We start from the raw sequence: 14,727 nt of genomic DNA on the forward strand, positions 1-14,727 counted from the left end.
CAATTTTACCTATTTCCTCCCTGTACATATAATAAATAAATAAATAAATAAATAATAAATCTAAAAAAAAAAAGATACGTCTACACAATCAATTTTACCTATTTTCTCCCTGTTCAAAATTATAGCCATTCCCAAATTATCCCTTAAATGACAACTTTTCTATAATTTGTAAAATAACCATTACCAGACCCCCAAAACCATGGAATTGGGATGATGACTCACCATAACTTCTGGCTGAACAGGGGTGATGAAAATTCTTTAAAGTGGGGGGGAAGGATATGAAAGAAGATTTGGTTAGGCATTAAGAAAGTCAACCCCAACAACTGTCTCTGTATGCCTAGAAGGCTCAGGGCTTGACTGAAGTTCTGACTGAACCCATCTGAAAGGTTGAATGAGTCAAAATGACCTGGAATCTATGACACAGGGAGTCCAAAAGCAGGTCAGCTTAGCACTTCTGAGGATGAATCTCACTCACCAAAGCTGTACACTCTGTAATAGACAAATCTCAAAGTAGGTTTAAGTACCTTCAAGATATCTTCGTGGATTGTGTAGAGTGCACAGACTAGTTAAGGATGAAATTCTGCTCTTGTTTGAGCATGTGAAAGACAGCTGTCTTTTTTATGAGTTAACTTTAATAATAACCAATTATAAGTCTTCGTTCATGCCAATGAATCTTTACCTGTCCTGTTTGATTCTCTTGAATTTTTCAGTTCTTCAGGGGGTTGCCCCCGTCATATCTGATCCATATCACTCTGGAAGGAGTCCAGAACCTATTCTCCTTTCCTGTCAACACAAATGCAGAGCCTTCCACCCAGAATAGTATGCCCTTGAGCCAGTAACTGGAAAAACCTTTAGCTTGACCTCTCTCCCAGAGGAATAACAATATAACCACAAAAAGCAAAATCACACCCATTTTGATAATTAAAACAATTTAAAGCAAATAAAGCAAACTAAACAAATGTATGAGCCTATTTCCAGGCTCTCTCTTTATATAATTCTCAAGGCATATAAATTCCTACTGTCTGAGATAGGCTAGGCTCCCTATCTCACGCTGCTTTCTGTCTAAGTCTATTCTTAGACTTCTAATCTGTTATGTCAGGAATATTGACCCCAGAATTCCCGTGGAGCCAGCCCATTGCTTGTTGGAGGCAGCAGCCTTTCTCTGTCTTCCTCTCTTTTGACAATCGGGGAATCTAGTATCCATGAGCTGAGACTCCCTTGAGTTTCTTTGTTTAAGGTTCCCACACTGGAGCCACCACATGACTCACTCCTCTTGCTGAGAAACCAATTTTCCCCTCTTCTTAGAACTGTATCATTGTGAGTTTGTGATCAATCAGAGAATTTCATGATGGCCAGGGTTACCCAGAGAAACTCTATCTCAAGATAAAATAAAATAAAATAAAATAAATAAAACTTAGGTGTCAGCTGTCTGTTTCCTGCTTGTGGTCCACAATATGAGCCCTCAGCTCCCTGTTCCTGCCATCTTATCTGTCTCTTACTGCTATGTCTCCCGTCATGAGGGACTCTTATTACTCTGGAACCATAAACCCAAATAAACGTTCTTCTATACATTAAAAAAGAAAGTGGGCTGGGGAGATAACTCAGCAGGGAAATACACTGGCCACACCCTGGCACCACCATGGGGCTACAGAAGCCATGCTGTGAAAGTAGCTACAGGAGCCATGCCGTGGAAGCAGCTCATGTGTAGAACCAGTTCCCATCATAGGGGGTGTCTTCGTGTTTTCCTGCTGTGAACAGACACCACAAACAAGGCAACTCTTATAAAGGACAACATTTAATTAGGGCTGGCTTACAGGTTCAGAGGTTCAGTCCATTATTATCAAGGTGGGATCATGGCGTTATCCAGGCAGACATGGGACGGGAGAAGCTGACAGTTCCACCTCCTGTTCCAAAGGCAGGTAGGAGAATACTGCTTCCAGGCAGCTAGGATGGAAGTCTTAAAAACCCATGCCCATGATGACACACCTACTCCAACAGGGCTACACCTACTAATAGTGCCACTCCTTGGACCAAGCATATACAAACCTTCACAGGAGGCAAGCTCTTTATGTTTGACCAGTTTGACTGTACTGGCCCATTCAGGACAGCTTCCTGGGCTTTGTGAGGAAGGCTGCCAGAGCCCTGATGAACCTCCAGGCATTGTGCAGCCAGGAAAAGGAGACTAGATATCTGGGTTTTTTGGTTTTTTTTTTTAACAAAGGTTTTTTTTTTTTTTTTTTAGATTTATTTATTTATTATATGTAAGTACACTGTAGCTGTCTTCAGACACTCCAGAAGAGGACGTCAGATCTTGTTGTGATGGTTGTGAGCCACCATGTGGTTGCTGGAATTTGAACTCAGGACCATCGGAAGAGCAGTCGGGTGCTCTTACCTACTGAGCCATCTCACCAGCCCTACAAAGGTATTAAAAGCATACAATAGATAATAGCCTATACAATAAGTGATGCTGGCCACGCTAAATAAGCATCTGCCCAAGACTGAAATTAGATCCCCATCTCTTACTCTGCACATGATCCAAACTGGGTCAGAGACCTTGATTTCATATTAATATGCTGAAACTGCTTGAGGAAGACATACCTGAATACATCTAGGAGCAAGGGACTTTTCTTAGTAGGAAATGTAAGGCTGGGAAGATGGCTTAGTGGTAAGTGACTACCTTACAAGCAGGAGGCTGGGGAGATGGCTCAGCTGGGGAAGTGACTACCACTACCTGGGCCAAGCATACTCAAACCACCACACTGCTAGTCAATACGCGGGTTAAGAAACTGCCCAAGCTGGGCATGGTGGTGCACGCCTTTAATCCCGGCACTCGGGAGGCAGAGGCAGGCGGATTTCTGAGTCCGAGGCCAGCCTGGTCTACAGAGTGAGTTCCAGGTCACCAGGACAGCCAGGGCTATACAGAGAAACCCTGTCTCGAAAAACCAAAAAAAGAAAGAAAGAAAGAAAGAAAGAAAGAAAGAAAGAAAGAAAGAAAGAAAGAAAGAAAGAAAGAAAGAAACTGCCCAGATGGTTCTCAAAGGAAGAAATGCAGATGGATAATAAATATTTTTAAAGTTCTAACATCTTAGACAGGCATAGTATTGCATACCTTTAATCCCAACACCAAGAGGCAGGTGGATCTCTGAATTTGAGACCAGTCTGGTCTACATAGCCTGTTTCTAGGATAGCCAAGGCTACATAGTAAGATCCTGTCTCAAAAGAATAAAACAAAACAAAACAAAAAAAACTCATAAAAAACAAAACTGGACTGTGATGACACATGCTATCTTAGTTAGGGTTTTATTCTTGTGACGGGACACCATGACCAAGTAACTGGTGTAGCCATTATGAGATCAGAATGGAAATCCTCACAAAATCTAGAAGTAGTGATCTAGCTTTGTGTTCCTGGGTGTATACCCAAAGGATTCTGTGTTTTTTCCTGTTCTTTCCACAATACCAAAGGCATGGAATTGACCTAGATGTCTATAGATAGGTAAGTAGAGGCTGGAGAGATGGCTTAGTAGTTAAGAACACTTGTTGCTCTTGTGGAAGACCCAGGTTCAGTTCCTAGCCTACATGGTGGTTCATAGCCATCCATAACTCCAGTTTTAGGGGATCCAATGCCCTTCTTTGATCTCTATAGGCAGCAGGCACATAAGTGGCACACATATATCCATTAAGGCAGAACACTCATATACATAAAATCTAAAAAAATTTTTTTAATGGACAAATGAATCATAAAAATGTGGTACATATACAAATTGGCATTTTATTAAACCATATAGAAATTATGAAATTTGTAGGAAAATATATGAAACTAGAAAATACTAAATTAAGTACTGTAATCTAAGCTCAGAAAGCATCTCACATGTTCTCTCAAGCAAATCATGGTTTCCTCTCTTGCTCTCTTGTTCTCTTGCTCAGTTATTTGGCTGTTTTGTTTTTTTGTTTGTTTTTGGTTTTGAGAGGGTTTTACAAGTAGTTCAAGATGTCCTAGAACTCACTGTGTATACCAGACTCAGGCTGGCCTCACATTCATAGAGATCTGCTTGCCTCTGCCTCCTTAGTGCTGGGGCTGAAGGTGTACACCACCATGCTAGACTTGAATCTTACTTTCTAACAGTAAAACATGTCTATTTAAGTTGGCATAAATGTGGGTAGAGTCTGTGAAATTTGGAAAAGCCCCTAAGACGGGAGGGGTACTTTAAGATAGGTGGGGAGAATCCGGGACCATGTGATACATAAGTGGAAGGAGGAATACAGGGCCAGGGTCTGCAATGGAACAGCAGGGACAGAGGAGAGCCGGTGAGCAAACCAAATGTTCATGTGAAATGGCATGAAGGGGCCAGTGGGCTGGATCAATTTGTACTGTCAACCCTAAAAACTTATGTTTGATCCTCAGCACCTCCATGGTAAAAGGAGAGATGTCACCTCCCTTAAGTCGTCCTCTGATCTCCACATGTGATCACCAGCCCTCAGCCAGAATAATAAATCCATGATTTTAAACTTTTTTTTTTTTTGAGGCAAGGTCTCTCTATGTAGTCCTGACTGGAAGTTTGGGGGAGCTGGAGGGAGGAAATGTTACAAGGAAGTCCATTACTTTGTAATATTCTAATATTCTAGAAAAGGATGGAAGCAGCAGCAGCCCTGTGGGAGACCAGATAAAGCACAGCCTGGCCTAGAAGTTACACCAACCCACCTGACTCTTTCCCCAAAGTCCCCAAGTGCTGGGACTAAAAGTGTGGGCTGCCATTCCTATCTAGACTATTTTTTGAGACTGGGTCTCACCTGGTCCAGGCTTGCCTCAAAGTCACTATATAACATTAAATTAATCCTCTTTGCCTCTGCCTCTCAAGTTGTGGGGTTACAGGTTTGTGTGCCCAGGCCTGGTTGATGGAGTGCTAAGAATCCAACCAGGATTTTGTGCAAACCAGATAAGTGCTCTACCAATGGAGCTACCTTCCCAGCTCCAGACTTAAATATACTATGATTTTTGGAGGTAGTAGAAATGGCATGATGCTACTGTCTCTTGCCTTCTGCAGGAGCTGGTCCGGCAGCGAGGAGTCCTAGAACACACAGAGAAGATGGTAGACAAGATGGATCAGGATTTGAAGATGAGCCAGAAGCATATCAACAGCATTAAGAGTGTGTTTGGAGGATTTATCAACTACTTCAAATCCAAACCAGTAGAGCCTCCACCTGAGCAGAATGGCGGCATTGTCTCCCAGCCCAGCAGCAGGTGAGCACAGCATCTGCGTCTGGACACATAAAACAGCAGAGACAGGCTCTGTGGGAGGAGCCGTCAAGGTCTCCTAGAACCTTGTGGGTTACTCATGGGAAGGGACCTACTCACCTTCAGACTTGCTAAAGAGAAATCACTCCCCTTATACCCAACTGTTCATCTAATTCATGAAAAATACTCCACTCTTAGAAAGTTTAATCACTAAAAGTGTGCTTCTTTTTACAGACTGTTTCTTTATCAAGTCATTTCAAAAGCCAGACATAGTGGGACCTGTGTGTAATCTCAGCTTGAAGAGACTAAGGCAGGTAGATAGCAAGTTCAAGGCAAAGTCAGGCAATTAAGCAAAGCCTCATTTTAGAAAAAAAAAAAAAAGTATACTAATAAATAAGCCAGATGTGACAGTACATACTTGTGATCAGAGCAACTCAGGAAACTAAGGCAGGAAGACCTAGATCTCAACACCAGCCATGAGACCTGTCTCACAAAACACAACAAAACAAATAAATCTATTGGCTGGGCTGGTGATATGGCTCCCCAGGTAAATGTGCCTGCCACCAAGCCTGGTGACCTGGTTGGAAACCCAGAATAAACTCCCAACAGTTTTTCCTCTGATCTCCACACATATTTACACACACAAATTAAATGTAATTCAATCTGTCATACATACATACAAACATCTACACATGTAGGCTAGGAATGTGGTATATTAGTAGAAGGCTTGCCTAAATGTGAAGACCTTGATTCCATCCCCAACAGCACACAAAAATTAATCATACATACATAATGTTACACACATATATATGAGTATGTAAAAATCTCATTTCCATCTTCTCTATATCCAACCTAATCTGTCCATTAATTTATACTTTAAAGTTATAGATTGTTTACCTCAAAAATTTTGAGCAGAAATACAGTGAAATCATACAAAGGAACCTGGCAGGCTTCAGCACCCCGTGTTCAATTATAAGGCAGGACTGGGGAGATGGCTCAGCAGCTAAGGGCACTTGTTGCTCTTACAGAAGATCAGGGCACTCAGTCTTTTCTTCTGACCTCTGATCACCAAGCACACACATGGTACACATACATATGTGTAGCAAACATAACATAATTTTTTTAAAAAGGTATAATTGGATATTTGTTAAAAACACATGACCACTATTCATATCTCAGGCATTTTTGTGTTAGATTGTTTTGTTTTTTTATGGGGGGGTGGTAAATGCAAGCCACAGTCATGTACAGGACACTTACAGGAATTCATTCTCTTCTTCCTTCATGAGAGGTGTAGAGTTGGAGCTCAGGTTGTTCCATTTAATGGCAAGCATTTACCTGCCAAGCTGTCTCTCCTGGGCTCTTGTTTAATTTCTGAGAAACAGTTACAAGTAACCAAGGCTGGTCTTAAACTCACCATTTAGCTGAAGGTAATCTTGAACTTCTGATCCAAATTCTGGGATATGGTCTTGGACCTCCACATATAGCTTGAAATACTGTTTTAATATGAGCAGCCTCAGGTCATTTAGAAAGCCAGCTCTAGGCCTTTGGCAAGCTTGTTTCTTCATTCCCAAAGCTGTTCTTGATATAGCACCTGAGGGAGAGATAGTTTCTCTGTGTGTCCCAGGCCGCTGCCATTACCTGGTTAAGAAATTAAATTCTTTTTAAAAATTATGAATGTATGTGGGGATAGAAAGGTGACTCAGTGGTTAAGAGCACTGGCTGCTCTTTTAGAGGACCCAGGACCCATTCCTAGCATCTGCATGATGGCTCACAGCTGTTTGTAACTACAGTTCCAGGGGGTCTATCACCGTTTTGGCCTCTCAGGGCACTAGGCATACATGTTGTACGTGTGTGTGTGTGTGTGTGTGTGTGTGTGTGTGTGTGTAAAACATGTGCATAAACTAAAAATAAAAGTCTAGAAAATATTTTTTAAAAGTTATTCGGACATAGTGGCATGCTTCTTTAATCCCAGCACTTGGGAGGCAGAGTTCAAGGCCAGCCTGCTCTACATAGTGAGTTCTAGGACTGCTGGACCCATATAGGGAGATCCTGAATTATTTTTTTTTAAGATTTATTTATTTTATTATATGTAAGTACACTGTAGCTGTCTTCAGACACCAGAAGAGGGTGTCAGATCTCCTTACGGATGGTTGTGAGCCACCATGTGGTTGCTGGGAATTGAATTCAGGATCTCTGGAAGAGCAATCAGTGCTCTTAACTGCTGAGCCATCTCTCCAACCTGAGATCCTGTCTTTAAAAATAATAATAATAATATTAATGTATTTGGGTGTGTGTGTCACACATGTGAACATGTGAGCACATGTGTACACGCTGTCATATAGATGTAAATGTATGTGGAAGCCAGCATTTACTCAGTTATTTCTCTACCTCATAGGTTTCTTAAGACCTTTGTTTGTGGGGCAATGATGGCGCATGTTTTCAATCCCAGCTCTTGGGAGGCAGAGGTGGATCTCTTTGAGTTTGAGGTGATCCTGGTCTACAGAGTCAGTTCCAGGATATCCAGGGCTGTACAGAGAAACCCTGTCTCAAATCAACAACAACGAAAAACCCTTACTTTTTTTAATTTTATGTATATGTGCTTTTTGCCTACATGTATGCAAGTGCGTACACCTGATCCCCATGGAGACCAGAAGATACTAAATCCCTTAGTCTTGGAGTTAAAGATGGTTGCCTACCATATAGGTGCTGAGAACAGAACCTAGGCCCTCTACAACAGCAGCAAAGACTTTGAACTTCAGGGACATCTTCCATGCCACACAAACCATACACACACCAGTCTCAGGGAATCAAGAGTAGTTTACTGAACACACACCAGAATGCTGGATGTCTGAGTCCACAAGAAGGAAAACCTAACTGTAGTATGAGTCTGTCCTCAGGGCAGGCTTTTTATAGGAAAAACCAGGTTCAGAAGTTCAAACCTGGCTACCACTCCGAAAGCAGTGAAGTGGTACAAAATTTTTGGCTATCTAGACAAAGTATTATCAACCAACTTTTAATCTGATTGGTCCTGAGCAAGGAAAGAGAGGTAGTGGACAGATAGTGAACAGGGGAATAATGTTAGAACACTGAGATAACAAGGTACAAGTGATTCAACCATAACTTTTTGGCTTATTAGTAACATTTTTCAGTGTCAGCTATTGATAATTACTTCAGGAAGTAGAGTCAGAGAATCTGAACTTAATTTCATCTTATGAACAAAATGGAGACTGAACACAAAATGGCTGCACTTATGTTAAAAGAAGCAGGTCACAACACTAACCTCATGCCTTGTTTTTTGAGATAGACTCTTTAGCTGAACCTGCAGCTTACCAGTGCTAGGCTGGCTAGCCAGTAAGCTGTAGGGATCTCTACTTGTTTATACCCTACCCTTGAGGCTGGATTGACAGAGACCTGAAACAGTGCGCCTGCCTTTTTATGTAGGTGTTAAGGATCCAAACCCAGGTCTGCAGGCTTGTGCAGCACACCTTCAAACTGAGCTGTCTCCCGTACCATCCCCCTAGCATCAAGAAATAAAATTCTTAATCAGACTGAAAGGTAAGTTTCCAGCCAGTTTATAGTGGTGCATACTTATAACCCCAGCACTTGGAACAGTGAGCTAAAGGCTAGCCTGGGTTATAGAGTGAGAGCCTGTCTGAAATAGCAACAGAAAGGCTGGAGAGATGGCTCAGTGGTTAAGAGCACTGACTGTTCTTCCAAAGGTCCTGAGTTCAATTCCCAGCAACCACATGGTGGCTCACAACCATCTGTAATGGGATCTGACGCCCTCTTCTGGTGTTTCTGAAGATAGATACAATGTACTCACACACATAAAATAAATAAATCTTTTTTTTTTTTTAAAGCAACAAAAGAACAACCAAAGAGGTAGTTCAGTGCAGCTTCCAGCAGCTACATTATGATTCATAACTACCCATAACTCCAGTTAAAAGAATCTAATGCCCTTTTTTGGGCTCTGATGTGGTGTACACACAAACACACACACACACACAATAACTGTCTTAAACTTTTGTTTTAAATTTATTTACTTTATGTGTATCTGTGTTTGCCTACATGTGTGTATATGCACCATGTGTGTCCCTGGAGCCCGCAGAAGTTGGAAGAAGGCTATAGATGGTTTAAGGCACCATGTAAGTACTGGGAACTGAACTCAGGTCCTCTGCAGGAGTAAAAAGTACTCTTAACCACGAAGGCATCTCACCAGCCCCACAGAAATAAAGTAAATTAATAAAGCAACAGAAGAGGGAGGGAAAAATCAATAAAGCAGTAAAGAGAGAGGAGGGCCATGCCAGCTGGCTGAGTGCTGCACACCAAAGGCCAGCAGCTGGGCTCTGGACTGGTTGGTGTTGTAGGGCCAGCCTGGGTTATATAGAACCCTGGGTTTCATGGGTTTCTTGTGTGTGTGTTGGGGGGTGGCGATTCTTATTAAATTGTTTTGTTTTGTCTTTATCGGTGCTAGAGTTACAAGTGGTTGTCAGCTTCCAAGTATGGGTACTTAGATCTGAACATGGATCTTTTTTTTCTTCTTCTTCTTTTTTTCTTTTCGAGTCAGAGTTTCCCTGTGTAGCCCTGGCTGTCCTGGAACTCACTCTGTAGACCAGGCTGGCCTCGAACTCAGAAATCTGCCTGCCTCTGCTTCCCGAGTGCTGGGATTAAAGGCGTGCGCCACCACCTGGCCTGAACTCGGATCCTCTGCAAGAGAAGCAAATGCTTTTAACTGCTGGGCCACCCTGCAGCCCTGAGACTCTGGGTTGATTTTTTTTTTTTTGAAAGACTTAAGTTTCTAAACTGATATTACCTGTCATTCAGGGCAACTGGTCATATGTAAAAGCCATTCGTTGCTTATGACTATAAATAAGTGATGGTTTTTTATGTTATGTATATGTTATCACAATTTTTAAAATGTAGAACCAGATGAGATACAAACCTGTAACCCGAGCACTTGGGAGATAGAGGCAGAAAGATCAGGAATGTAAGATCATCTTCAGCAGCTACATGTTGAGGCTAAGGCCAAATTGGGCCACTTTAAAAAAAAAAAAAAAAAAAAAAAAAAAGGAAGGAAAATATATAGTGGGTCAGTTTTGAGTAATTTACTGACCCTCAAAGGTACACACTTGGTCATTTCATACATTTTTATCCACCTGGCCTACACTATTCCCAGGATATTCCAGAGAGGGCAGCAAAGGAAAGAAAGCATTGGCTATGCAACACAAAGGAATCATGGGAGGGTAGACACACTGGCACAGAGATGACACTGTCATGGGGGTGTCGCTCCAATTTTTTTTTTTTTTTTTAATTTTCAGATTGCAAGAAGCCATAAATACAAGTAAAGACCAGGAAAACAAGTACCAAGCCAGCCACCCAAACCTCAGAAGGCTACAGGATGCAGGTAAGTGAGGATGTGTATAAAATCATTGGATCCTTGTGGGATGGGTCTCTGGGTTTAACCTGAAGCACCAGTATGGGGACAGCCACCTCTCTACAATGATGGGCAGAGGCTCCAATATCTAACATCCCACAAGCTGAGCAATGACATCAGGGACCGGGTGTTCTTGGGGAACCATAGGCATGTGTTTCAGGGTTCCTCCTACCTCAGTACCCCATGGAGTCTGAATAAGGAAGTGGGAACCTGTATCCCATTGAACATGAACCCTCTACTGCTGTAGCTCTGAGAAATTCTAGTAGTAAAAAAAAAAAAAAAAAGCCAAAACTGGCCATGGTAGACCACAACTATAATCCAGCACTAGGGAAATAGAAGTAGGACAATGTGGGACCGTGAAAGGCATTTTCTGGTTGAGCTAGGTTTAAACCCTGGAGACCCAGCAGGTGTTCTTGCGAGGGACAGAGGGCGTTTGCCACACTCCCAAACACTAGGCTCCTGACACAAAGCCTCAGCCCTCCATAATTCTGTGGCCATCAGTCACGTAGGGCAACTCCCCAAGCCCTTCCACAGGTAGAGGACATGACTACAGACAGATCTCCATTTTAATGAGGTACCTAAAGGCCTGAAGGGCTTAGCCAATTAAGCTCCCCTTCCCAGACACTTCTCCCTGCAAAGGTATTTAACCTCAGGCCTGCCCTGGGAAGGTGGAGTGGGCTTTCACTCTTCACAACTCTTCACTATGACAATCAACCCTTCGTCAGAATCTGCCCAGGGGAAAAATGGATCAGGTCTTCCTCTAAAGAGCTGTGTCTAATCTCCCGCAGGCCTCTCTGCGTTCTTAGCCATGGTCTCCACCAAGCCAAGCAGCCTGCCCAAGCAAACCTAGGACACTCTCCTCCCTGCCAAAACCAGCCAGAGCTCTCCTCCTGCCCTTGCCCTTTTGGCTCTGGGCCAGAGCCAGCCCCACAGGCCCCTACTCCATTCTCAGCTCTTCTGACATTGAGACGTGTCTGTGGTGTCCAAGTGGTAGAACCTGCCGTCCCTGGTTTCTGTGTGGTCCGGCGACCCAAGAGCCAAACCCCAGCAGTTCCGAGGGGACCTCAGACTGTGCTTCCCCATCCCTGGAACAGAGTCCTGCGGTTTCTCATAGCCCTGTGGGGGTGTGGGGTGCACACAGTCCCCTGCATCCCACCTCACCCAGCAGCCCGAGCTCTGGGCCGGACTCAGGCCACCCATTTTAACCCACAGGACAATCAGTGTTTAAGGCTAGCCTCTGTTGCATGTTGAGCTTGCAGGCAGCCTGGGATATATGAGACTCTGCCTCAACAAACAAAATAAGAAGCCCCTCCACAAAAAATACATATAGGAACAGTTCTTGTTCTAAGTAAAATGGCCCTTAGAGGTATTTACGTGTACCCAGGGCTCATGAATAAGTTAAAGGCAAAAGAATATGCTTGTGTATATAACTTATTCTGAGGTGCCAGGTTGGGTCCATTTTCAATATGTAGGTCTTTCACAGTTGGAAATACAAACAAACAAACAAACAAACAAATGCTAGGGAACTCAGAGTTCTCTAGAGGAAGTGTATCAGAATTTAACGAATCAGCTTACAATGGTAACAGCAGCAGAATCCCGCCTGAGAGCTGAGGACCCTGTACTTACTCAGGCCTTGAGACTGAAGGCCTCAGCAACAGATATCTCTTACCAGGAGTCAACCACCAGTGCTCACTGAGTCCACAGCTGGGCTTCAGTCATCCCAGTCTACTGACAGAAGCCTGGAGGTTCTGCAAAGCCTGCTCCCTAGTTGAAAATGAAAGCTTGGGAAGGCTGGTTCTGCTGTCAGTGAGGGGAGCAGCAGCCTGGTAACAGGGCAGATCCATTTTCTCTGGGATACCAGAGGTGCTGCACGGGGGAATCTTCCTATATCTGTCAAGGCAATTTGGATAGTTCTTTGGGGACTCAGGTAGTTCTAATTTGTGGCAAGTTGCCATTAAAACCAGCCATACTACCAGGCATGTTGGTATACATGAGCATAGAAGCAGCTGGGAACCAAGTGTTCAAACTTGAACCTATGGAGGCCACTTTCATTCAGTCCACCACATGGAGAACAGCAGAGAAAGACTTTCAGTGTTCTCTGAATTCTGTATGACTGTGCACGGTCACTTGCACACATAAGTGCATAGACACCACACGTGAACAAATAAGAAAGACCCGACGGCTACACATGGTAGACACACCTACAATCCTGGCCCTCAGGAGACAGAAGTAGGAGGACTGGTGAAACTTCAAGTCCAACCTGGGCTATACAGTAAGTCCCAGGCTTAGCTGGGAAAACATGGAGAAACTTTGTCTCAGAGAGAGAGAGACAGAGAGACCTGATGAAGGAAGAGTCAGAAGTCAAGACAGACTGACATAAACACAGTTTATTCTGGAAAGGCTCAAACCAAGGGAGAAAGAGAAAACTGAAATGTACAAGGCCTAAGGAAAGCCATTTCACTGTCATGCCTTGAGGAAATACAAAAAGATTATCCATCCAAAGGTACAACTTGAGGACATTAAAAGTGGCTCTTCTTTGTGTGGCACATGCTAAAGGGGAAAAGGAAACCGACGTTCTGTAGAGAGATTGGCTTCAGTAGTTAGTGCTGGAGGAAATGCAGTCAGACCCTCTGTATCACAAGTCCCATATCCTTTAATTCAACAAACAGATGGTGTAAGATATTCAGAAAACAACCAAACAACCAAACAAAAATCATAGCCCAGTATGGTAGCATCCAAGCACTGTAGACAAGGCAGGAGGGCAAATGCCACACTGAACTGTACAAGATTTTGATTCTTCTCATTAGTTCCTAAACAATAAAGCAGTCATTTACAAAGCACTTACTCTGCTCAAATATTGTGTGATACAGAAATGATTTCATATATGAGAGATACATTGAGACTGTATTATTACACAAGGAATTTGGGCATCCCCAGCTTTCAGTATCTCAGGAAGATCTTGGAACAAATTATACATAGATAGTCAGGGACAACTGCATGCTAAACCTACTAAGAGATATTTCCCCCAAAGAGAGAAACTAGTGAATAGGAATATGGTTTACACTTAATCCTATCACGTAGGAGACTGAGACAAGAGAATAGCCATGAATTCAAGTCCAGACTGGAACACCGTGGGAAACTATCTGGAGGAGGGGGAGAGAGAGAGAGAGAGAGAACAACTTGGGAGATAGAAACAGATGGTAGTAGTTCATGGCCACCTTCAGCTACATACCAAGTTCAAGGCCAGCCTTGAATATGATCCTGTCTCAAAAGAAGAGGGAGAATATTTTAGGATATGTTTAGAAATGAAATTTCAAGGAACATTTCTTAGGCAAACATACATTGCCTAGCATTTTCTTTTTGCTTATTTAAGTGAAATGACAACATTAAAAATAAATTTCCAGCCAGGCGTGGTGGCGCATGCCTTTAATTCCAGCACTTGGGAGGCAGAGGCAGGCAGATTTCTGAGTTCGAGGCCAGCCTGGTCTACAAAGTGAGTTCCAGAACTACACAGAGAAACCCTGTCTCAAAAAAACCAAAATAAATAAATAAATAAATAAATTTCCAACAGAACAAAAAAATCCTTAATCTCAATTTTGTAACATAACTCCATTTCCTGTGGTTTCTTTGAGACAGTCTTACTGTCTGGCTGGCTTTGAATTCATGATCCTGTGCCTTAGCCTTCCAAGTGCTGGGATTTCAGCTACAAACCACCACACCAGACAACAATTTTGATCTTTGCTTTTTTGTGTGTTTTGTGTGGTTTTATATGGTTTTCTTTTTGTTTTATTTTATTTTGTTTTGTTTTGTTTCATTTGAGATTGAGTCTCACTTAACCCAGACTGGTCTCTAATTTATCTTTCTCCATGTGCTAGGACTTCAGGCATGTACCACCACACATGGTGATTTTTAAATCTGCCTCTGCCAGCTTGGCCAGGTGTAGTAGCATGCCCCTATAGTCCCAGTTATTTCAGAAATAGCTTGAACACAGAGTTTGAGGTCAGCTTGTACAGCATAACAAGGGGCTCTCTCTCTCTCTCTCTCTCTCTCTCTCTCTCTC

The 14,727-nt window shown here is 42.8% G+C and overlaps 1 protein-coding gene across 1 annotated transcript in view; it reads left to right on the forward strand.

Annotated features, from left to right (window-relative positions):
* Snap29 (synaptosome associated protein 29) overlaps window positions 1–14,727 on the forward strand; it is a 28,818-nt gene that overhangs the window by 11,560 nt on the left and 2,531 nt on the right. The window contains exons 2-3 of the mRNA XM_021209190.1: window positions 5,043–5,239; window positions 10,552–10,637. Coding sequence (XP_021064849.1) covers window positions 5,043–5,239; window positions 10,552–10,637 — 283 coding nt within the window. The remainder of the gene's footprint in view (window positions 1–5,042; window positions 5,240–10,551; window positions 10,638–14,727) is intronic.

The sequence above is a fragment of the Mus pahari genome, chromosome 12 (assembly GCF_900095145.1).
Source record: "Mus pahari chromosome 12, PAHARI_EIJ_v1.1, whole genome shotgun sequence".
NCBI lineage: Eukaryota > Metazoa > Chordata > Mammalia > Rodentia > Muridae > Mus > Mus pahari.